At 41.4% G+C, this 25,551-nt stretch overlaps 2 protein-coding genes across 2 annotated transcripts; one reads left to right on the top strand and one right to left on the bottom strand.

Moving 5' to 3' along the window:
- The first annotated feature begins 1,035 nt into the window (after positions 1-1,035).
- ENOSF1 (enolase superfamily member 1) lies at positions 1,036-14,380 on the top strand. Its single transcript, XM_041477601.1, has 11 exons — positions 1,036-1,101; positions 1,527-1,607; positions 4,706-4,816; positions 5,204-5,281; positions 6,700-6,781; positions 6,954-6,973; positions 7,879-8,032; positions 8,643-8,671; positions 12,838-12,987; positions 13,162-13,244; positions 14,362-14,380. Exons 1-11 carry the CDS (start codon positions 1,036-1,038, stop codon positions 14,378-14,380), a joined length of 873 nt encoding a protein of 290 aa, XP_041333535.1.
- Positions 14,381-16,012: 1,632 nt separating this feature from the next.
- Positions 16,013-24,727, bottom strand: TYMS (thymidylate synthetase). Its single transcript, XM_041477705.1, has 7 exons — positions 24,548-24,727; positions 23,850-23,923; positions 22,400-22,574; positions 20,189-20,290; positions 18,786-18,961; positions 17,375-17,446; positions 16,013-16,506 (listed from the first exon to the last, which is right to left on the bottom strand). The coding sequence occupies exons 1-7, from the start codon at positions 24,717-24,719 to the stop codon at positions 16,369-16,371; spliced, it is 909 nt and encodes a 302-aa protein (XP_041333639.1). The 5' UTR covers positions 24,720-24,727; the 3' UTR covers positions 16,013-16,368.
- Between the last annotated feature and the right edge of the window lie 824 nt (positions 24,728-25,551).

Here is a 25,551-nt window from a genome sequence, read left to right on the forward strand (position 1 = left end):
GTACATGATTCACCACATCCACGAGAAGTGGCATGGGATTGTTCCCACAATGCAAGTGGGAACAGCAGAGGAACAGAGACACAGGCAAGGAAAGTGTCTTAGCCAGAGTCACACGAAGAAGTTCTCACAAAACTGTTTCAGACATCAGTTGCTCATACCTCAAGCAAGTATCCTAAGCAGGGGACAACTCACAGAACTGGAATCACTGCATCTTACCTCTCAAGACTGTTTATTCCATGCTGCTGAAGAAAATGATGGCTGGCACAAGGCTTATGTGCTGTCTGTCCTTGCTTTGACACTCTGCAGTTTGCTGAAGAAGATTGGCATGTGGTTTACCCTGGCAAAACCCTTTGCTCAGAATAAATGTTGACATTGATTAGTGGTATGTGGGACTGGAAAAAAACCAATTCTGGTATAGCCCTGAGTCTTGGGGACTTGAAGCAGCTGGAGCACAACTGCCACTACCTCACTGCCAGAAACGGAATGCCTTATGAGGAAATCAGAATTTGAATGTGACTGCAAGTACCAAAACAACTCAGGGAGATGCAGCAGTGGCTGGAAAGAGATGGTAGGTAAAGGCTGCATAATTTGAAGAAATGCTGTTTTCCTCACAGGATAAGGGGCTCTGATGGCTTCTGTCCCCTTAACAGTGTTTTGCCAGTCCGCAGTGGCTGTTTTCTTCTGCTGTGGAGTGGGAGGTGATACAAAATAACTTTCATCTTGAAAGCCCTTTGCGACTATTACTTTTTTTGAGGAAGGGGTAAGCATCTGGAAACAGGAAGTATAAGATAAAACATGGCCACTCAGCCAAACTGACAGTGGCCACCCAGGTCTGGGCACAAAATGAATGGTTCCACGCTGCTACTTCAAATTCACATACTGTCTGAAAAGGTTAATTCTCAAAGTAGCAGCTGAGGAAAGGGCCTACAGCCCTTCTGTTATAGGCATTTGGATGTAATGAGGCAGTAAATTTGGCTATGCTTGGCAGTCATGTGTGCTGTCAAGGCTTTCTTTATTCATGTGATCAATAGAGACATGGGAGAAATTGTCAACAACTTTGAAGGCTTCTCCAGAGAGCAACAGGCAACTTACCAGCAACAGGCAACTCTGCCGTAAGACACATTTTAGGGTGCCATTTAGGTGAAAAGGATGGTAACAAACACGTAAGTTGTGAACTTCCACAAAATAGTTCCATTTGCATTCTTGGAAATTAGGAACACGTGGTTCTCAGGCAAGCCAGTGTGAAAGCAACTGGTCAGAATTCAGGGGGGTATTTGATGCAAATTGCACATTTCTGCACCTTCTCTCTTTTTTTGTAATTTTTAACCAGTATGAATTGTTTTGGTTGTTTTTCTTGGGTTTTTTTTGTTGTTGTTTTTTTTTCCCCAGTATCAGTGACTTTCCCCCTTGCTGTGTTATCAACAGTGCAGTCTTTTAAACCATGGGGAACAAAATATCATTTAACAGAAACTGTGAGTATCAAACCACTGTGGATGACACTAAGGGCTCTACATTTTTTTGCTCAGTTAATTGGACCAGAGAAGGGCACTGTCCACTTGGCTATAGCTGCTGTCCTGAAAGCTCTGTGGGCCAAACAAGAGGAAAAGGTGACACCCATGGGACTTCAGTGTAAGAATGCTCATTAACTCAGAGAGATCCTGATTGCCCTCATTTCCATGTGGTCTTGATTTTGAAATAATCTATGCATATGATTGGCCCTAAAATATCAAATTACTTACAGTCATTTGAGCTGAGTTTTTGGAGACTATGCCCATGCTTCATTTTTGCAGGACGGAAAATTGCAGCCATTGCACAGTGCTTAGTGGTGGAATTGGTCGGAACATTATAGAGTAATTTTGTGGAGCTCTGGCATTTCTGAAAGAAAATCTTTCTGCTGAGTTCTGTTTCTTCATATACCCTTCTCTTGATTTCATCTTTCTTACTCACATATTATAATCTGAGATTTTCACCTTTTAGCTGCTTCCCTACTGAATGTGCTGTTGATCTGGGAGCCAAATCTTTCATACTTGACATGTTACTATTTATTAAAAATAGCTTTTTTAGGCAGTGATGTGCCATAAAGACAGAATGGTTAGAAAGGAAAATTAGTGAACAAAGTATATGTCTGCTCCAAAAAAACTGATATAGAAAGAGCTGCCTGGAATTACGAGCCTGGAGACCAGCCCTGTGAACTAGAGAAAAACATCCTTGAAAAGGGCAGCTGGCCTCTCTGAAGTGCAGCTGAGGTACCTAGAAACCAGAAACATCCACAGATACCACTGATAAGAACCAAACAAGGAGACTGTAACAACAATTTCTCATGTGAAGGTGGAAAACAGTCTGAAAAAAAGAATAGCTCTGAAGGAACTGAAACCAGCATCCCCAGCTGTCTGCGAAAAAATAGAAATTAAACAGGATCTATTGGCTGCTGAATGCCCCACTCCCTCTTATGATTATGTGCTATTAAATCACTCTATGTTTATCCAGAAATGAGCCTGAGAACTTCTTTCTTGAATCCCACACAACGTTTCTATGAACACTTGGGCTCTCCCCAGGGACACCTGGCTAAAAAAAGTCTGTTATATGGATTATTTTGGAAATGGGACTCTACCAGCTCTCTTACTGTCTAGGTCTCTCCTCCTCTCTTTCAGGAAGGATTGGTCCCCCAGGCTGTTCCCACCTTTTGAGATGGTTTTGCTACTTTTGAAATCTGGTGAATTGACTTTATATCAATAGCATAAATATTAGTATAAGTAATCATAAAAATATCTGCTGTTATATAATTGATAAATCTGCTTCATGTATGATAAACAGTAACCTAAAATAGTAATCTAAAATAGTATGTAAGTACTTGGCTGCTGCTGCCGTTGGTTGTACCACAGTACTGATTCATGTCGTTATTAATTAATTGTACCACGCTCTTGTTTGATAATGTATATTATGGATGGCAGATATTAATTTGTAATAACTTTATATATATTCAGTCATATTGATTTTATTAATCATAGATATGTTTTCCAGTGGCAATTTTTGTTGTATTTGTGGTAATCTGTAATAAAGGAAAGAAATTCAGTGGGCAAAGCTTTCATGTCCTCATGAATTACAGACTCCCACAAACCCACAGTCATTATCTCTCCACACCTTTTTTAACAATCACTCTACCAACATTGCTTCCATAATGAAACAAGGCTAAGAAGGATGCTCAATCCTCAATGATTTTCAGGAGAAAGTGTCAAATGTTCCTGCTTGGTGTTGAGAACCATTTTGCTTTGGTGTCAGGAATTAACTTTGCATGCCAAATGTAAATGTTACTTGCATTTTGTGACATTTCATCGTAAAGAAAAAAGCATCTGTGTGTTATGGCATCACTGTGGTTCCAGTTATTTAATTTGTTTTGTTTTCTAGTTTATGTGAAAGGTTGACATGGTCAGAAAGTCTAAAGGAACTGGCCCCTATTAGAAGAGTACCTGTTTTAGTTGGTGTCGAAACTAAAATGGTCTTAGAGCTCATTTCAGACAGAAGCTGTGTCACTGGCAGGGAGTGCTGCTTTCTGCCCAGAGAAGTCCTTCCCTCCCAACATGCCCTTTTCCAGTGTCTGCTCTCGAGCAGAGATGCAAACTAGCCCCTCTCCTGGGGAAGCTCTACAGCTGGTCTTTGCCCTCTCTCGAGTCACAGCCAGCAGTGGGGGCTGATGTCTCCAGCGACAGGAAGCTGTGTACTTAAAGAATGTGCTTTAATCTGTAGGTCTTTGTTTGGGGTTTGGACAAGAAGCTGCTTTTCTTTAAGTCTGGATAATTGGGAGTTTGTTTTCATTTTTTTAATGGCTGGGGGCTTTTTCACAAAAACAACTCCTTGCTGAAAACTACAAACTTGGTAATTTAATTGCCTGTGCTACCATGGTCTGCTAGTAAACGCTTGGCCTTCATGTGTTGATCTGTTTGCTGAAGTGATCAGTCATTTTGGGGGGGAATTCCCTTCAGTATTAAGATCTAAAGGATCCTGCTCTAAAATAACTAGGTATTTCCTTTTCTGAGAACAGGAGCTATGAGAATAGGGGTGCTTCCCTGTTTTAATTTGACAGCTAAAATAGTGTGACTTGGCTTTCCTGTTTAATCTTTTACTCCTGCTTGGATAGAGTTTAAAAAGAAGCTGAAAAGGGCTTATTATCAACTACTCACAGCCATGAAATTAGGCAAACACACATTTGGCAGTGCAACACAAGCTGATGAGGGAGGGGGGTGTGAAGGTTTAGAATATCTGCTGTTTCAACTCCCTGCTTGCTTCAGAAAAATGGGGAAAAGATTGATAGCCAATCTTCAAATGACTAGCATTACTTAATCTTTTTTTCATCATACTGTTTTATCATGCTATGGGTTTGTTTTTTTGGGTTTTTTTATATGTCATGCTTGAAGGAGGCTGCCAGCATTTGCTATTCTGCAGGGAATACATATAGATTATTGGCGTGCTACCAGAGAAGGAAGCTTGCGGTAAGTCATCTTTCCTTCAAAGCTGGAGTTTTGTACCCTCCATTTTCCTAATCCTGGATTTGTCTCGTCAGTTTTGATGGGAGTAACTCTGTCAGGAACACACCATCAGTCTGTGAGACTGACAGGCTGGAGGAACAACAGTAATGATGAAACCTGGAGTGGGAGGAGAATTTGATCCAGTTCAGTGTAATTTGATATTCATTCTTGTTCCCCTACAGAAATACTCCAAAATGGTCTGCTTGGGAAAAGAGAAAGGTGTGAGCTTAAATACATCTGTACCTGATGAAAACAGTTACTTCGCATCTCTTAGAGAGTGGGAAGGGGACTGTGTGAGATGAAGCCTGCTGTGTGCTGGCATCTTCTTGTGTGTCCCAGGAGTGCAATGTCAAACATCAGGTTTGTGCCATAGTGGTGATGTTTTGCCATATAACTCTTTGCACTGGGTTAGCAATGAGCTTGTGCCGATCTCTGCTTCTTCCAAGGATTTATCTGCTTTGCAGTTCTCTTGCAATAAAATAGCTAGGGAGAAGAGGGAAGGGCTTATTTGGCCCAATTGATCTATTTGATTAAAATGTCAGGTTTTGGGAAAAATAAAGTAGTAAAAACATCTCCAATTCAGTTTACCCAAATAACATTTTTTGATGCATTATTTAACAAAATAATACACTGTTGACTAAACACAGCCTGACTTATAATTATTATCTGCTTCAAAACAGAAAGTGTTAAAGAATGGATATCTGGCTTATTCAGGATCCTATTCCTGGCTGGGCAACTCAGACCAGCAGTTAAAACAGGCCTGAATGTTCAATTTTACAGCCATAAGATTTTAAATAGTATGTGATGTGGGAAATGCTAACAGATGATGATCAGTTCTCACTGCTTGCTCCTAAACACTTACAAGTTTTGCTGGATTGACTGAAAATCTATCATTACCATTTGGGGAGGTAAAAAAGTGGGCTTAATAGCATTTCAGTGATTTTCCCAGTTAGGCAGAGTGTTTATGAACGAAGATATATCCATGGAACTAACATAGAAATGGAAATTTCTTTGTTGGTATATTCTGTGTAACAGTGAGTTTGCATGGCTACAGCTGTTGTTGGTTTATGTGAGGGGTTTATGCACATAGGGATTCTCAGGGGAGTGCTCTGAACTAACCAAAAGTATGATCATTAGGAGTGTTAATGAAAGTACATGAAATCCATGCTTGGATAGATACATTGAGAAGGACAGTACCCTTATCCTGTGGTAACTTTATGGATGAGAAAAGGGGATATCTACTTCAGAGTCAACATGAACTTCAAAATTTAATAAATTCTGGTTTAATCTAGAAATTCTGGTTGCCATCACTTTGAGGGATACTCTGGAACTGTCAGGAGCAGAGGAGCTTGGCTTCCTTCATAAACAGCATCCCTATTGCCAGAGAGAGCTGCATGTGCTTGACTCCCTGTCTCAGTTCATTGGTGTCAGATCAAGTTAATATAGCTGGTATTTTTCCTTCATAAAGGTATACCTTGAAATACTGTTGCCAAGTTATGGGATGTTCATACCTGGATTAGAAAAAAATATTATTTGTTACAGTTAGCTGGGATGAGGAGTTTGTTACTGATACATCTGATCTCATTTTCTGATGTTTTTTTCTAGCTACTTGTGAGGAAGCAATAAAAAGCGTATTCTAATTACATGTAAATTAATATTATTCTAGATGCAGTGTGGTGGAGCTATTTGGAGATGTATAATTAATTGATCTAACTTTTCTTGCAGTTGCACACACAGGCTTTGAGAGAAGGCTGGATAATGTACAGTAAATGCTTGAATTGAGTGTTCTACTTTTGTGTTTTATGCTTTGAAAGGACACACTGGGCTTAGTCTAACTCTTGCAGGTCTGTGACATGGGCAGTGATGACTTTGCTTCTGTATCTCTCCCAGACACTCCCCCCTTCCACTACTGCATAATGCTGCATTGCAGGAAAACAGGAGTGGCACAGGAAAGCTGAGGGCTGGTCACAAGTGAAGATTTACGTGTTTCCACTGACTTACAAAACGCCATCGCCGCTTCATTTTCAGAGGAGGATGAAGCTTACTCACAAGGGAGGAGAAGTAACAAGGAAGTTCCTTCTGTAAGACAGTCATGCTATAATTGTAAAATCTACTTTATGGATTCCAGTTTATGGCCCCATTAATCATTCAGAAGTGATCTATTTCATGTTCCAAGCATGCATATACGTTCAAAGTAAAAGTGAGTGATTATCTACAGGATGATATTTACAGATTGAGATCTATACAAGAAATGCTTGGCCAGACAAAATAACTGTGAATATAACTTTTTGCTGCTATACTATGTTATTTTTTATTTAAAACCATTAGGTGAAATATCTCTTATATGCATTTATTGACAAATATTGAGTTTTTCCTTCTTCAAATCCTGAATAACGATATCAACAAACATTGATATATTTCCACGAACAGGAGTATTGGATGAGGCTGAAGTAGATTTATTACTAAGAATTTTAACCTGTATTTCTGTGCCAGAAATTTGAGTCTGCGGGGGAGCCCCACTACCAGGATTGTCTTCTAGAAGATTTAAAGTGCCTTTTGTACTCAGAGAGACTTCCAGAATAAAGCCTGTTAATAATTTTTAATGGATATTTGGCCAAAAATAAGCTGGAAAAGAAGTTATTCAAACTAAAATATTTGAGTGAAAATGAAAAAGTAGATGGAAGTCACTAATTTTTATTTTGAAAGGTTACTCTGTTGACTGCTATGTGTCAGATTCTTTGCCCCACATTTTCACTGACACACTACAGCTGCTGAGCTACTCTGGGTGCTGCAGTGCAGCACAAAGCTTTCATGGGATGCCATAAATCATGGAATGCTGAACCAGGAACTCTGTCAAGATAGAATGGCAAAGACCTGAAGAGCCTGCAGAGGAATTATGATGTAATTTTCAGATGATTCATTTTTTGTAGAAAAAAAATTTCTCTTGTGTGGGAGAGAAATGCTGCCTCAAAAACTCATCTTATTTAAACTATTGCACTTTTTTTTTTTGTCAGGAAACCTTTCTGCAGAAAATTTCAGGCAACCATATCCATGTTTTAGGGTGCTTTACTTAAATATATGCTGCCAAAGATATACTCATTCCCATAGAAGAATGCTTTACCTCCTACAGGTCCTGATCTGCTTAGTTTGAACCTAGTCTGGATTATTGACATAGTGATTGCAACACTGCATAAGCATAGCCAAAAGTACAATACAGGCAGAACAGCAATTCCAACTTTTCATTTCCTTTCTATTTCCAGAATTTCTACCACTTCATAAAAATTTTGCAGTTTGTCAGGAAAAATAACTCTCTAGAAACCCTCACTGTGTTTGATTCTTATTTTTCTTATCCCAGATGCTGAATGCAAAGCAGAAATGGGAAATAAAGGAAGCAATACAGTGGGTCACTGAACCAGCTGAGTTTAAACCCTCATGTATTAAGGAGCCAACTTTTCCAGATGAGGATATACATATCCAGATGGGACATGCAACTATTTCAAAGCTTGAGGGTTTAATATTTTATTTCAATAATACTACAGTGACTCCAGTACTGATGTAATGCTGATACTGTTCCTTCACATATTCAGAGTTCAGTTTGAACTAGTGATTCAGAATACTATTAAATGTATTTGCTACAGGATCTTAATACATATTCTGCATCTGTATTCCCTTAAGTTTAAATAAATAGCTCCTTTCTAGAAAAATATGTAAAAGGACTGCAATGCTTGCATAAGGAAGGCAGCCAACATTTAGTATGAAATGGGAATGGACTTCTTTTGTTTTTAAATGTGTGGTTTCCAGTGAAATTGGAAGTTTGGTTCAGAATTTGTGTTCCCAACATGCTATACTTAGCAGCACTGTTAAACCCCAGATCTACTGTGTGTGTATTTCTATACTGCTGCACACACCCTGTTATATAATTCTTTACATTGGTTGTGGACAGGATAAAGCAGAAAAAAAAATCAATAAAAAGTTTTAGAACATGTGTAACATTTTCTATAAAACACATAGAAAACCGTGCGCTGTTATTCCATCCTCTGTGTTACTGAGTAACTCCACTGGGAATTCGGTAAACCAGAAGCAAGTCTTGAATATTTATTTCCTTGCAGGCCTTAACAGTGCTACGAATTGGTGCAGCAACCAGAGAACATGTGAATATATGTAGAAGTGCTTTGGGCTTTTTCCTAATTACTGTTTGCTTAATGAATCTACTGCATAACCCTTGGAGCATGTGCCAAAACTTCTTTGTGAAGTTAAACAATAAAGCTGAAAATGACTTTGTCTCTATTTCAGCTATTCCCTTCCAAGGTTGCCTTTCTTCACCTTATCTCCCTAGTTCATTCTTCCCACATACAATTTCTGTGAACAACCTGGAAATATCTAGGGTTTTTTTCACTATTATTATGAAAGCAATTGCTAAAGTTTCATCTTCCTACATCAGTGAGAAATATGAAAGCATGCATCCTGTGGTTGTGATTGCCCATAGGAAGGGTAGAGAAGCAAGGTGCAAAGATGAAGTCCATGCTGCTCTGTGGAGCACACTGCAGGTGCAAGAGACAGCCTGGATAACACCTGTGCAGAACAGTGCAGGCTGGACAATGTGGTCTGTAGAGCACTGAGGGGCTGATGAAGCTGATATCCCCTGTAGCCCAGGATGATTACCCAGCTCCCATTTTCATTTTGCTCTCTGGGTTTGGTGCTTCAGCCAGTGTTTTGCTCAGCACAGCAGTGCATGTGTAGACATGACTTTGCAGTGGCTATATGCAGGAGCGGGGTTTAGGCTCCTCTAATTGCACCAGCTCTATTTGTGCTGCCCTAACTCAGCTGTAAATATCAACATTCCAGGAAATCGTGCTGTTAGCAAGCTTCAAGTCATCCTCTCAGTGGTACCAGAGGCACTGCCAGGGGTGCAGGAGGGCTGGGGAGCCAGGAGCATGGCTGGCAGGGCAGGTCTGAGGGAACAGCCAGAACTGGGAAGGTTACCAAGATTATGGTGCCAAGACAGTTCTGAGGGCAAGCTCTGTCCCAGTGACAGAGACCAGGGTCAGACAGAGCCCTGCCAGGGACTGCCAGCCTGCCCATGGTGATGAAGTGAAGGCCAGGTCAAGCAGGGCTCAGCCTGTGGTTCAGGTGCGGACCAGTGAGATCCATGGCTCTGCTCAGCTGTGATCACCCCTGGGGTAGCTCAGGCAGGGACTGGGGCTGTGTCCTGAGCTGAGATGGGTCCGAGGGCAGGGATGATGGGGGAGGGCTTTCAGTGAGGCCGGGCAGGGCCAGCAGGGCTGCTCCTGCCTGGAGCTCCCTCCAAGACAGATGTATCCCCTCACCCAACAGAGAAGCAGAGTGGGCTCCGATGGGATTCCTCTGAAGGGGAATTTACTTGCTGTGGGGTGTAGGGGATATTTCAGGGGACACAGAATCAGGACAGGGACACAGAAATGGGAAAGAGATAAGGATTGTTGGAGCCAGGTGAGGGCTCAGGCAGACCCTGCATAGCCCCTGGCAGGCTTATGGATGGGGGTCAAAGTGGGGATTCTCAGATGGCCCCTGAAGATCAAGTGCCCCTTGTGAGGGCGTCAGTCAGGCTCAGCGTTTGGGCAAGGCCTGTGCTGTGGGAGGGTGTGCTGGTTTTGGCTGGGCTAGAGTTCATTTTTTCACAGTGGCTAGGGAAGGGATACGTTTTGGGTTTGTGCTGAACACAGGGTTGATAAAATAGAAATGTTTTTGTTATTGCTGAGCAGGGCTTGTGCAAAGCCAAGGCCTTTTCTGCTTTTCATACTGCCATGCTGGCAAGGAAGTTGGGTGTGCCTGGGAGTTTGGGAAGAGACACAGCTGGGACAGGTGACCCAAACTGACCAAAGGGATATTCCAGACCATGTGGTGTCATGCTCAGTGTATAAAGCCGGGGGAAGAAGGACGAAGGGGAATATTTGGAGTGGTGACGATTGCCTTTCCAAGTAATCATTATGTGTAATGGGTCCCTGCTGTCCTGAACACCTGCCTGCCCATGGGAAGCAGTGAATTCATTCATTCATTGTTTTGCTTTGTTTGTGTACACAGTTTTTGCTTTCCCCATTAAACTGTCTATATCTCAAACCATGAATTTTCCAGCTTTTCCCCTTCCAAGCCCAGCCCTGACCCCGATCGGCTGCTTGGGGCTGGGTTGCTGGCTGGGGTTAAACCACAAGAGAGGGTCAGAGCCCAGAGTCAGGCCAGGTTTGTAGGGCAAACTCTGCTTGTGCAGAGCTCTTGTGCAGCTGCAGGCCTGGCTCTGCACGGCTGGCTCAGGCCTTGAGGCAGCCTGAGATGCCTGGCAGGCAGGATGCCATGGGACCAGCTGCTCCCAAGGACTGGGAGCTGTCGGGAAGCCCCATGGGGGCAGCAGGGCAGAGTCCTCCCAGGAGTGGCAGGGGGCAATGAGGTGGCCCCAGCCTCATCTCCCCGGGGATGGGGATGAGCAGAGGCTAGGAGTGAGGAGAACCATGGTCAGACAGGGCCCAGGGTGTGTGTCCAGCCAGGATGGGGTGTTGTTCCATGGCCAGACACGTCCACAGCTGTAGCACAGCTGGAGGCAGGTACACCTGCCATGCAACCCAGGTAGAAACTAAGGCCCGTGGGCAGAAGGTGTGAGCCCCAGGTGAGACTGGTCACAGTGAGGTCTGTCAGTGCACTTGGTGCCTTGTCTGGGCTCAAGAGGAACTTGTCTGGTACATTTGCAGCTATTTTAAAAGGGTGCAACCTGTCCTTTCCCCTAAGGAAACTCATTGCTAGCATTAGTAGTAAATCACTGCCATCAGCTATATTTAAATACTTTTTGCATGAAATATTTTTAATGAGTCCAAAGACCAGAACTAACTCCCAGATCTATCACGAATAGCAAGGTGTCAGCAGACAGGCTGATACCTTTCAGAATACCAGTCTCCAGATTAAAGGAAATTAGTTTTTTTTCCCCCAACTTTTTGCCAAGTATTGACACCAAATCTACAGAGCCAAACAATGTGAATTAACAAATTCTTGGTTCTCTGCAGCAACTGGAAACAACAGTGATGACATTAGCATAATTTCTCTGCTGCCAGTTTCTCATGCCAAGCCCTGCTATTAAAATATTTAATTTTACTTCTCACTCTCAGCTGTTGTCTACCAGTAGATAGGGCACTTTATTTGCAAAGGGGAGTGTTTTATAATGAATATCTAGTAGGATGGGTTTGAATGACCCATTAGTATTGCCTTGCTTTACAAATTAAAGGCCAGTCCTGATTTTTTGCTTTACTGGATGTTTTATATAGCCTTTCTCTTTTCACCATAGCATTCACCATAGCATAGAGAACCACATAAGCATTTAATGTATTTATCCACAGAATTCCCATGTGAATAAGGGGAATACAATTATCTGTACTACAAACACAGGAAATTAATATGAGGCCTGAAATGACAGAACAACTTAGTCCAGCTCCAGACAGGAAATCTGTAGCACAGCTAGAAATTGAATCCTGACTCTTATCCAACTGTATCTCAGCTACAAGGCCATGTCTCATCTGGCTGGACTGGTCTCCAGGAGGAAGAATGATTTCCTACAGCAGAATCACTGCTATTTTCACTTTAGGTGCCTCAAAATGGGAATAGCTGCTCATTCACATAGGCAAGCATTCATATCCCAAAGCTGTGCAGTCCCAGGCATGCTGAATCCTGTCCCCAGAGTGCCCCTGGTTCCTGCCTCTGGACACAGTTAGATGACCAGAGGGGTGTTAGTTGGCTCCCAAAGGAGCCTACATGCTAAAAAGATTTTGAGGGAGTGTGTGAAGCAATTATCTGGGAGAGCTACCCAATCAGTTTGTGTGAGCATTACATAATATTTGAGACAATATATTTGTCTCACTACAGGCTCTGTGTGCCTTTGTGCACATTAAGCCAATGTCTGTGGCCTGGAATGGAGCAGCCATTTTCACTTGGCATTTTCACTTCACTTTCACTTGCAGGATTCAACATCCAGTTAAGTGGCAGTAATTTCCAAACTCAGTCCAGTACAACTATGCCCTTTGGCACACACTGATTTTTATTCAGTGTATCTCAGTTTATTGTGTCAGGTGTAGTGTTCTTGATATTACAAGTATAAGCTGATTTTTAATACTGACAACATCCTTGAAGTTCATTCAAATTCTCATGTGATCTCTCATTTAAATGTAAATTATTTGGATTTATAGAGACACACACACAGGAGGGACACTGTACAAATGCTTTTGTATGAGTTGCCAGCAGCTCTCCTAATATGTTAATTTGGGAGTCTCCAGATCTTAACTTTCCATTTTCTCCCTTCCACTGCCACAACAGAGTGATATTTAAACATCTTCTACAAGCCAGGGCCTTGAGTTGTCTCCAAATTGACAGATGCAGGCTGGGAAGTGTGAATGAAAGCTTGTCTGTGCTGCTGATGGCCAAAAAGTTCCAGAGAAAGGCTCTGCAAAATGCAGCAGCAATGAGAAAATCTTTCTCTCCCCATCCTTCAAGGCAGTCTGATTAGTTTCTTCAGCTCTCATGATTGTGATTTCTGAGCATAAGCTTGCATCACTGTTGTAACTTTTTTTGTTTCATGTTATGCACTGAAAGGTTTTGCATGTCCCAGTGTGGCAGTCATCTCTAGTCTGGATTTGGGGGCCTCTGTCTATTAGTCCAGCACTTGATCATGTTTGATCATATCCAAGTATCTGAAAGGCTTGAAAACAGGTTAGTTATATAAAAAAATTCCAGTCACAGCTGACTATGGTGATCGCTCTTTTTTTTCCCTTAAAAAACATGTTGCTACATGGTGGCCACAGCATGTATTGGTGTTGTTACCCCACAAGCTCACCTTCCTGTGGGTTGCAAAGGGAAGTTAGGAGGGTGGGTTAAACTTCAAGCAGGTGGATGTGAACTGTTTGTGGTTTTAATAAAGGCATTGAAGCCTGGGCTGCATTCCACATTCAGACTTCACAGGTGTCAGTCACTATGGTGACAAACTCACCAAGTCAGGCTCATTAGAAGACTTGATTCTGATGGCTGAATGTTTGTCTCAAAAATTCAGCAGTTCTTTCTTTTTTGACCCCTCATCTACCATAATCAGATAACTAATATTCTTTGTGGTACTGCAGTAAGGCAAATTTTGCAACATACCATAACATGTCAGAAATAGAATGGGTTACAAAACTTGTCTAAGAAAGTGGAGTAGAGTAGATATTTGACCAAAGTGGTAAGAAATTTCATTGCTATCTCTGAGTTGTTGAATGGCCCTTGGAAAGTGGAGAAACGATACAAGGATACATCTCTTGAAAGTATCAAGCAATGTCCCATGTTTTGTCTAAAATACTGCTCTGAATATGGCCTGCGGTCATAGTAATCATCTTTGCAGCATGAGCAATTCTGCAAATCATTCAAATTTGATTCTGCAAATCAAAATTCCTAGAGTACCTCCTGTTTAGCTCTATATATTAAAATTCTTTGAATATTCATATTTTTTCATGAAAGCTCCTAGAATTCTCATACCTACGAATTTTAAAATGTATTATTATTTTTACTCACATTAAAGTGTGCTGTTGAAATGCTTTTTACATCTTTCTGATCTTTTGAGCACCATAAACCTTCTTGGTCTTCAAGGTACAAGCTTCACTCCAACTGCTGTTGGTAGTCAATTGCACTGATAAAGGAAAAACAGTGAAGTTGTAATTAATTCCTATACTAAAAACTAGGAACTCTTCCCGAGCTATAGAGACTGGTCTGCTTATGTATGCTATGTATGTCCATAGACCTAACTCCTCTGCAATTTATGAAGTAAATGATTCCCATTCTGAATTCTTCTCTTGGCTAGGTATTCCTGTCCTGGATAACCACTGAGACTGCTAATTCCCACTAGTAAAGCCCTGAGGCCAGCTTTATGTCACATCCTGTCTGGCTACACTTGCTAAAATGTCCTGCAGAATCCACCTTATCTGCAGTGTTACATAAAGTGGATTCCAGCAGAAGGAACTTTACTTGCTAAGTGTAGGCAGAACTGTTAAGTGAATGTGCAGCTTAATCTGTTTCCTTGTACTTTAAAGGGCTGTAGGAACACTGAAGAACCTTTAATTTATAAAAGTATGCACATGGTAAGAAGTGGCTGACAACTACACCTGGGACATACCATTAATGAAAAGATAACACCTGGACCATCTGAAGTAAGTGACTTTAGAATATCAGACTAGTAGAGCTGAGATGAAATTTATTAGGAGAAGCATGTGACAAAGCTCTCAGGTGTGGTAAGAAGAATGCTGCTACTACCTGTGAGTTTGATGATTTGAGAGAAGACCCAAGTGTGTTCAACTGCAGGCTGGCTATTGAGCGTCCATTTAATGCAGCCCCAGAAGAGGATGAGGTTTGACCATTCCAGGCTTCTCACAGGATCTAAGCTGAAAGAGCTGTCTGATCATCTCTCTTCACAAATAATGCACCACAGTGAAAATTATTAAGAACCCTTCTAATGAGCAGTGGTCTCTTTACATTTGGTGTGCTTACAACAGGCAGAGATTATTTTTTGGTGCAATCTTCTTGTGTTGGGCTAAATGTCAGGAAAGGAAAATAACTTTTTGTGCTACAAAAAAATTAGTCTCAATATAAGTGATCAGTAGAAGGAAAATCAGCATAATGACATATGCAAAAAAATTTTATACAAAGTATGATTTTCAAAGTTATGATCAGTTTGGTTTAAGAAAGTTTCAATGGTCCTCTTATGCAGGACCCTGAATGAAAGCACACTGATTATTAAATTCTTAGAATTATCTGAAATTGTACACTTTTCCAATATTTACCAGTTTATTGACTTTAAAATTTAATTCAAAAAATTACTATGCGTTTTTCTACATGTTCAAATATGTATTGCCTATCCTATGAATATTAACCACATATCTACTCACAATTAAATTGCTGAAGAGGAATTTAATGTGTTACTGCAGAAGGTACAAGGATAAGGAGACTTGAAAGCTGAATTCTGCTAGAATTTAATTAATGAACTCCATTCCTAAAAATACTATGAACTATAGGTTTTACTGCTTCAGGCTGCAAAATTAGTCCATATATTTGTGGGATCTGGTTTTAAATGATGACAGACAGCTGATTACTAATATTATCTGGTAACCTCTGTTTAACTGCAATTCTCTTTGATTTATATCAACTTAGTAATTTAGGGTTGAGGAATAAAAAAACCCCAGCAACATTATGCAGAGATTGCAGTTCCAGCAAGGTTCCATTAAAATCTTTTGCCTTCCTGATGGTTCATCTGTGAAGACTATGGGAAGTGTGTTTTTTATTGCCAGATGTTACCCTCCAAGACATTTTGCTTTCCAACCCTTTTTTATTACTAACTATAAAAAACCACACCAGAATTAAATATGCATCATGCCTTCCAGAAGATTTTTTAAAAAAACTTTATTAAACATACACTCTTTAGAATATATTTAACAATTTCTCCTGCCCTGAAGGAATCCTCTATCACACATACAAGTTCTTATTTTCAGTACCAAATCAAGCTGTGCTATGTAAACCCGTGCTACTCACACACAGTAACTGAATGGTAACAGAAATGGCCACTGGCAACTGAAACAATGTGTAGAAAAGCAGCTCTCTAACAACTTAAAACTGGGTTAAACATCTGCATGGTATATCAGGAATAAGCATACTGTCCTGTACAACTACAAGGTAGTAGCACTGAAGGCAAATCTGGTCTGTGACTGTTTAATAATAAAGAAAATACCTTTTGAAGTATACAAAAGCTCCACTGCTTTAGAGAAACTAAGTAGCTTAGGTACATTTCCACATTAATATTTAATGATGGTTTATAGCATTAGACAGCCATCTCCATTTTAATAGGTGGATGAGGATTATAATCTTCAATTTGAAAATCTTCTGCCTTGAAGTCGCTGATGTCTTTAATCTCACGAAGAATTCTGAGTTTGGGGAAAGGTCTTGGCTCCCTCTGAAGCTGAAATAAAAGCAAGCTTACTGTATAAAGCTAATAACTGAAAGCAGAGACTTTGTGTTCACAATCTCAAATCAGATTACACTATGTAGGCTTTCCCTTCCCACCAAGAAGATTTACACTAAAAAAAAAAAAAAAAATTGAAGAAAATCCCAAGACAGGGAGAATCTACCTTAGCACTTTCACAGAGAGCAGTAGCATAATTTTCAGGTGAATTCCCTGATCATCCAAATGCACTGCAAGTACTTTCAGATGGCAGATCAGTTCTGGTGGTTACACATTACATTCCTTTCAGAGGAAATTAAATTGGAAAATCTGACCCAAACATGCATCAAATATTCTACAGCTTCTCACTTTTCATCGTTAGGGTCTGAATCAATAACTGTTTTTCTGGATGGTTTTGAACCATATTAATAATGAGGACATTCAGTCCAAGCTTAGTCTAATCAAATCAAACACTGATTTTATCCTACTGCAACAAATTACTTCCTGAAGAAAATGTAGCCTTTCTCAGCCAATTAGTATTACTGATTAACTCCATGAATTTTAAGTGATCCTTTTCTGATACATTACAAAGACATTTTATTTTGTATTATTGGGACTAGGTGGAATTATTTTCGAAGTTAAAAGTGCAGATTCTGGCTCTCTAACTTGGTTTTAGAGTAGTACACAGATGTATATTTCAATCATGCTTGTATTTCTGTTTGCAACCTGAACAGATATTAAGATGTTACAGTTATTCGGATAGAAATGAGAAAAAAAAGGCCACAAAAATTAGTATCTGCAAAAGGACATTTAAAATATCAAGGTAATTTTGCATTGAATAAGCACTGTGGAAGATAAAAGGACAGAGTACAGAATAAGTACTTACTTGGACTTTTAGAGGTTCCACATGGTTCAGATATATGTGAGCATCTCCCAAGGTGTGTATGAACTCCCCAGGCTGAAAAGAATGAAGAATACATGTGGTTTTCAAACAGTCAGGTTCCAAGAAAGCAAAACATTACAATGCTTACAGCACTGATTCTCAGCATCTGGCTTGTGTGGAATTGCAGCTGCTGTACAGGATTGTATCCTTGAAATTTGTGAAGGGCACAAGCTTCTCTGACTAATGCATAATTAATGGAAAATATAATGAAATTTCCACTAGCTTACCAAAAAACTTATCTTTCAAATCCTGCTATGACAGTAGCTTTGGTAAATGAATGGGGCAATACTGATCTGCTCACTGAGACAGAAAGAAGGTGCAGCAGTGACATCCAGCTTTTCCACTCCACTTCTAGTAAGTACAACTCACCAAAGCTGGCTTCAGAGCAGCTGCCTCAGCCACTACCAAACAGCAGTGGAGGTGTAAGGCACAGGCAAGCACCCAGAGCTTGCAGTTCTGTGACTTAGCAGCTCCTGAGCAATGGAATTTCACATGGGGAAGTTACATCAGCTCTTTTACTGGCCTCTGACCAATGCTGATCAGCTCTCCGATGTGTTACACTGACAACCACCAAAGCCATGAGAGGAAGTGGCTGAGAGGCAACAGCTGGACGTAACATTAAACTTCACTTTCTTTAGTACCTTGCACTAATTTCTGCGATTGCTGTGAAGTCTGATTCTTCCCTATTGGCCTATTTTAAGGAGTTCCACATCATGTTGCTGATGGAAGGAGGATTAGGCACTGAAGGCCTTTCTAGTATAATTTTTTACATGCCCTAAAGAAAAGGGGTTTTTCCTTGTACAAGACCGTCGTGCATTTAAGTTTCTCTGCCAAATTACACAATACAGGTCTGAAGTCAGAGCAGGAGCTACTTCAGCACATACTACACTCTACATAATCATCTACAGTAGGAAACCAAAGAAATACACAGCTGAAATTATAGCTGGAAGTTAGATGGGCAGAATATCCAAATTAGAACCTTGACAGAAAGTGCTGAGCTACTGTTCACTTCCAATAAACCCATACTACACAATCTAATCACTTGGACATTACTATCCCATGAGGACAAGCACTCAGTTCAGATTTCTAAGAGTAGTGAACAGGCAGTCTTGACACAGTCAAGGCATGAAAGAATATTCTGCTTAACCTGAATTTTAAAATTCTTACATTGCTGATTTGCCCATACAAACCAGTGGCAATTCACATCATTTCACAGGGCCCTTTTTTACACGTATTTCAGCAAGATTTCAAACAGTATGCTCATTTCAATTTTTCTTGGGCATGACATGAAGAGCCTTATCTTTTAGTCCCTCATTTCTCAGACAAGAATAAATAAAATTATTAAATAGCCTACCTTCAGCCCCGTGACATGAGCAATCATGTACGTGAGCAGTGAATAGCTGGCAATATTAAAAGGCACTCCTAGTCCCATGTCTCCAGACCTCTGATAGAGTTGGCAAGACAATTCACCATTTAGAACATAGAACTGGCAAAGGGCATGGCACGGAGGCAAAGCCATCAGGGAAATATCTAGGAATTGAGGTACAGAAGGTGGGGGGGGGAAGAAAACAGTAACAGCATTAGTGTGTTATAAATGATAAATGCAGAAGATGCAAAACCTAAACAAGCATGTAATGAGATACAGTAGAGAGCCAACTGCACTGTCATTCTGTTGCTTTTTCTCTTGTTTGTAAGCACATGCTGCCCCAGCAATTAAGTCCAGGTCATGACAAGCTGTCTCCCTGGATTGTATGACCAGAAAGTCATTAACATATTCCACAGAACAGACTTATGCCATAATGTTGCACAGCAGTTTATTTCCACTCACTTTGGTGAGACAGTTGAATTCCCTAAAGGAAGACATTAAGAGTAAAATTAAGCATATACCCTAAAGCAAATTCCAACTGCTTCATCTTACTCTCTTCCCATTGCAATGTGCTTGTTGAGGTACAAAAGTAATGTTCATTTAAAAAAAAAATCGGAAACCAGAAGATTTTTTTGAGTGTTTTTCTATGCTTAAAAAGTGCAGAGAGTAAAATTACAGCTTGGCAAAGAAAACTTTCACCAGGTATTTTCTGAGAATGTTTACCCTTGAAAATAACAGCAACAGCATATGGCATACTGCTTCAGAGAACAGTGAAAAATTGTGTGTGATGTTTTTGGAGTACAGGTCTATCACTGGTGAAAGTTAAACATTCTCTTGCAGTAGCTCTTGTTTAGAAATCCCTACAGAGTGAATGGATATCTATGTATAAATAGACCCTATCATTTGTATGATATAGGTTCTTCATATGAACCCATGTTCAAGGAGAAGATTACAACAAAAATAATATTTTTGTTCCCTAGTTTTAAGAGTTAAGTTTACAATAGTATATATACATGGCTAAAAGCCAGACACATTGCTTTAATATAGTTTTTATGGTTTGGGGTTTTTTTACCTTTTTAAAATAAGAGTTACTGTCTTTGAATAAACTGTATGTCAAAGACACTGGTGTATCCCTCACTTTAACCTTTGGAGAGAAAAACTTTGAAGAAACTGTTCATTATTTTTGAGGTCTGAACATGAGGATAAAGTAGAAAGAGAATCAAGATTATAACCCCTGGCCATTTTTTACTGCACTCCTGGTAGTTTTATAAAGAATGAACAAGGACACTGCATGGAACTGACTGTTGACACAGGAACAGAACATAATTTAGTAATTAGCACACAGCAATATAATGTGCAACTGCATTCACTTTATGCCAGCTGTTCAATACCTTTGGGATTCCAAGCACACATAATGATTCTTCTGTCATCTGGATTGGTTTTGATCGTTTCAATCACTTTTTGCAACTGATCAACTCCTTGGTTGGAGTAATCTGAAGAAATAGAACAAATAAGATCTAAACCGAACAGATTCAAATCATGGTATTTTTTTAACAGCCAGCCCATGTCCCACTGAAAAGTGATACCCAAACGACAACCCCTGAAGATTTTATTGCAACTTTGAAATTATTAATAAGTTGGCACCATCCAAACATATCTGTTCTTGGTCTTTCTTAGGATGGTCCAGACCTTGTAAAATTCTCATGATATTTCTGTATGTCCCCCCAATTCTTCTGTGTCCTTTGAGTACCTTTAGCACCCAATGAAACAGGACCATTCCTATTTATTCCATTTTCAACCACTTGATTTATTTTAAGACCAACTAAAAAGTCTGTATAATCACTAAACCCCAAGACACAGAAGTTGCAATACAAAAAAACTAGCTGGAGAAAGCATGATATTTTATGACTCATGATGACTTGTTACCTAAATAGGACAAGAGCTGTACTGGAATGGACAAGATTTTACCACCTAGTCAGTCATGGTATTTAGACTGATTTTCTTATTGCATTTCTGGATTAAAATGCCTTTCTAAACATTCAATTTGCATGCTACTGTGCTCCTTCTTATATATATTTAAAAAATTATGCCCAGACCAGTGTGCCAGGTGCCAGCATTCTTTACACACTCAAAAGTAGAGAGTTTTTTACAGATGAATAAATGCATCCATCTAGCACTTTCAAGGTCATGTATGAAAACTAAATTTTTATAGCATTTAGCTCCAGAAAGAAACTTTAATCATGTGTAGCACAGGATATTACATTTCACCCAATGACACAGGCTGAATTTTAGGCTCAATACCAGTTGTGTAAGAAATTTTCTGAAATGAACTGACCATTAGAATGGATTTCAGAATAAAAAAGTCTTTAGTTGTTAATCATAGTTCTGACTCATGCCAGTTAATCAGCATGGCCGGTAACTACTTTTTTCTAGTAACTCTTATTGCAGCAACACCAAATTATGGTTACAGGGAGACCCAAGCTGGCAAACAAGGTAGTAATACACAATTAGCATCTCAGGGAACTCTTCTCCAGCACTACCAGAAGCCTTGTCAAATAGTTATGTTAGTTCCTGAAGCTACTTACCTATCCATTAGTAATGCAACTTAAGAAAATACATTCGTAAGGAAAACTATATGAATTTATCTTGTTCTTTTTTTCCATGCTATGTTGTGCCTTAGACTTTTTAAGATGAGAAACTGTAAGTTTTCAGATGTGACAGTTCACAATTTGCATCATTTGTGTCACCATAAAACTGTATTCAGCTAGTGGCCAACATGCCAATACTAAGTCTAATATCAGTAATTAATGTGAGCTGCAATTTGAGGCTGTACTGGAAACAAAAAAACAAACAAGAAACCTCACCTAGATAACTAACCATGTTGTTAATCCAAGTTAAAAAAAAATCACACCAGATCTGGTTTTTGACACTTTTTTCTTAATGGCAGTCCTCTAAGCACTTTCTATAACCTCTCCTTCAGTGACTTGGAAAAGAGGAATCAATACATTTGAGAGTCAGTTTAATAAACCAGTTCCACTGAAAATACCAACAGGTTCTGCATCACATCACAACTTGTCACAGCTGTTCTGTCCACACCACAGCATCATCAGCTGTGGAAACACCCAACTTGGTTCCAGATGCAGAATGGAAACATTTTTCTCTTCACTGCCTCCAGTGAATGTAGTGTACTGATGCCAGCTCTTTCCAGCACAACAATTTCATGGACTCTGCACTGGTATACAGAGATGGCAGCCTGTGTTCTGTTATCAAATGGAGCTAGCTCAGGTTTCTGGACTGCAGCACACACATCCTTCCAGCTATGAGCAACCACATCTGCTCTAGGTAAAAGAGTAACAGTGTGTGCCTTATGACTCATCTGTTCCACAAATACCAAACTTTAGTATGCAAAGCTACATCTTTCAGGATAATTAAGATTGAGTAAGGAAAAAAAAGTTAAATTAACTCTCTCAAAGACTCCTTATTCTGGCTGTCAGCTTGCTGTGAATGGTTCTTTAAGAACATTCCATTCCACACAGGCTTCTGGAAGTGATGTGTCACAGCTGTCCCACTGAGCACTCAAGACTGTATTTGGATGTGATTACCTGTGTGCATATCTTTGTATTCTGCTCCAAAATGCCTCCACTGGAAACCATACACTGGTCCCAAATCACCCTCCTCTCTGGTGCTGAAACCCTGCTTATCCAGGAACTCACGCGACCCATTAGCATCCCAAATCTTCACACCTTTTGCAGAGAGCTCTTTGGCATTTGTAGAACCCTACGAAACACAGTGAGAAGTTTGCATCCTAGTCCCAACACAGAGAGCATGATTTAAAACACTTGTATTAAGTTTGCTAGTGCGCAGTATTTCTCCACTAATAAAGGAGAAATTAATTAATGTACTGCGTAAGGTTCTTGCACATGGACAAACAAAACTCGTGAGCAGCACACTGGGATGGAGTTTGAAGTTGCTGAGTTAAACACTGCTGTTGTTTAACTCAGGATTCTCACACTTTGTGAATGCACAAACAGCCTCAAGGTCAACTGTGGAATGTCATTTCATATTTGCAGAGAACAAGATGTTACTTTACAGACTGATGAAAATAGACTAATAAAAAATGTATGGCCTAGGCACAGTCTTTTCCGAGCCACCTATAATAAGCTTAAGGTCTTAAAAATCCTTTTGTTAAAATGACAAAAATGACTAAATAACCCTGAAAAATGTTACTAATCCTGCAAGATGTCCAAATCAGCACACTCAAAAATCCAACACAGAAATTATGCTGTTTTGGGGAGTGTCTAGTCTTTTACATTAAAGAAAAACCCCCAAAACCAACCAACCAAACAAACAAACAAAAAACCAAACCAAAACAAAAAAAAAAAATCAAACAAAACCAAAAGCTTTTAAAAATTCAATTTGCATTTGAGTCCTGCTATCTAGCAAATGCTTATGTAGATTCTCCCATACTTGCTCAATATCACAACATAGAAAGGAACACTTACATTGTAATGAACTAACTATAGTTGAATTTTATTATACTAGGTGCAGCTATTAGCTCTATTAGATCTCATTTTTTTTGCTACTAAAAAGTCTATTATTTACATCAGTCTTACTTCACCTGTGGTTCCACACTGCTTGTCTCTGTTCAAATCAAGCTACCTCAATATTAAAAAGCAGATCATTAAATTGCCTATTATCTGTCTCATATTATTATTTCTGGTTAAAACACAAAGAAAAGAGACTGCATTAGGCCTTATAGCTGTGGAGTATCTTCAAATTAGTCCAAGACTTCACTATTTCAAATTTTCTCCCTTAAGAAGAAATAGAAGATAAGCTGTTCTGATTGCACTGTTAGCAATAGTCTGCACTAAAATGCAGAATATCTTGGAGATAATGGTCTTCCATGTATGGTCACATTATTAGGAGATGGCACTTCTGTAACAGGAACAGAAGCATCTGCAGTTATCCAATGCCTTCATCCAGTGCCCAGCAGCTGGTTCTGTTTGTGCCACTCTCGGGCCCACCACCCACAGAGACACCCCAATACCGAACCTTGATGAACCACAGCAGCTCCTCCAGCACTCCCTTCCAGAACACCCTCTTCGTTGTCAGCAGTGGAAACTGATCTGGAAAAGAGTTCCAGAGTGTCAGCGGGGACCAGCCATCACCAGGGTGAGCGGACTTCGGCTTTTCCCCACACAAAGGGCAATGCCACCACCGGACATTGTGAGGTTGGGATATGAAATAAGGAGTTGCGAGAGGATGTGTAGCTCCCAGTGTCAGATCCCTTGGGAGGGAGGGAGCGGGACAGCCCCGGCGTGTGAGACCCCCACACTCAGCCCGGCTCAGGGAGAGGGGCAGGAGCAGAAACAGGGAGCAGGGACAGGGAGCAGGGGCGGAGCAGGGACGGGGAGGAAGCTCAGGGGCCGGGGGTCCCGGCGGTGCCCACCTCTGAGGCTGTACCGGCCAGGGTGAGCAGACTTCGGCTTTTCCCCACACACAAAGGGCAATGCCACCACCGGACATTGTGAGGTTGGGATATGAAATAAGGAGTTGCGAGAGGATGTGTAGCTCCCAGTGTCAGATCCCTTGGGAGGGAGGGAGCGGGACAGCCCCGGCGTGTGAGACCCCCACACTCAGCCCGGCTCAGGGAGAGGGGCAGGAGCAGAAACAGGGAGCAGGGACAGGGAGCAGGGGCGGAGCAGGGACGGGGAGGAAGCTCAGGGGCCGGGGGTCCCGGCGGTGCCCACCTCTGAGGCTGTACCGCGCCTGCATGCCGAACACGGAGATGGTGCCGGTGCCGGTGCGATCCTGCCGCCGGTGGCCGTGCTGCAGGATGTGCCGCACCTGCTGCAGGTACTGCTGCTCGCCGGGCTCCGGGCAGGCGGCGGGGGCGCTCAGCAGCTGCCCGTCGGCGGGCATGGCGGGCGAGGGGCTCCGGCTGCGCGCTGGGCTCCCGAGCCCGCCAAAGCCCGGAGTTCCCGCCAAAGCCCCGCTTTCCCGCCAAACGGCGCCGAGGGGCGGGCGGGGCGGAGCGGCACCACCTCCACCTCCTCCCTCGCCCGTCCCCTTTCCTATCCCCCTCCTCTATCCCCGTCCCCTTCCTCTTCCAGTAGCCGGGCGTCCTCAGCGCCGTCGCTTCCGCCGCCGCCCGCTGTGGTACCGCACGGAGCTGTTCCCCCTGAGGGAGGGCTGGCCTGAGCCAGTGCCCCGAACCATACCGGCTCGTTTAGGCTGGATATTAGGAAGAGTTTCTTCACAGAAAGGTTCATCACATATCGGAATGGGCTGCCCAGGGAGGTGGTGGAGCCACCGTCTCTGGAGGTGTTTGAGGAAAGACGTGGTGGCATGTTGGCCATGGTCTAGTAGACATGGTGGTGTTCCGTCAAAGGCTGCACCCAATGAGCTCAGAGGAACTCCAGTCTTTTTGTGCTTAATTGCTTGTGTGATTCTGTGACTTTATTCTGCTCTAGTGACACCATAAGCACTCTCCAGGTTTATCCCGTGCTGGAACGTGCTGTGGACGTTTGTCATCTTTCTGCCTCTCTCTGCAGCCTCAGGCATGCCATTTCGGAGCTGAACAAGACCAAAGGCTTCATCTGGGCGTGGCAGGCTGCACACATCTGGCACTAGATCCTCCCAGCCGGGATATCCCAAAGGGCCAAAGCCCTGTGCCAGCCTCCCTTGTCTGCCGTGCTGCAAGTGGCCCTGCACAGCTCACCTTCCATATCCAGCAGTGCCACCCTGACCTGAG

This window comes from Pyrgilauda ruficollis, unplaced genomic scaffold, assembly GCF_017590135.1.
Source record: "Pyrgilauda ruficollis isolate IOZ18807 unplaced genomic scaffold, ASM1759013v1 scaffold41, whole genome shotgun sequence".
In the NCBI taxonomy this organism is placed as follows: Eukaryota; Metazoa; Chordata; class Aves; order Passeriformes; family Passeridae; genus Pyrgilauda; species Pyrgilauda ruficollis.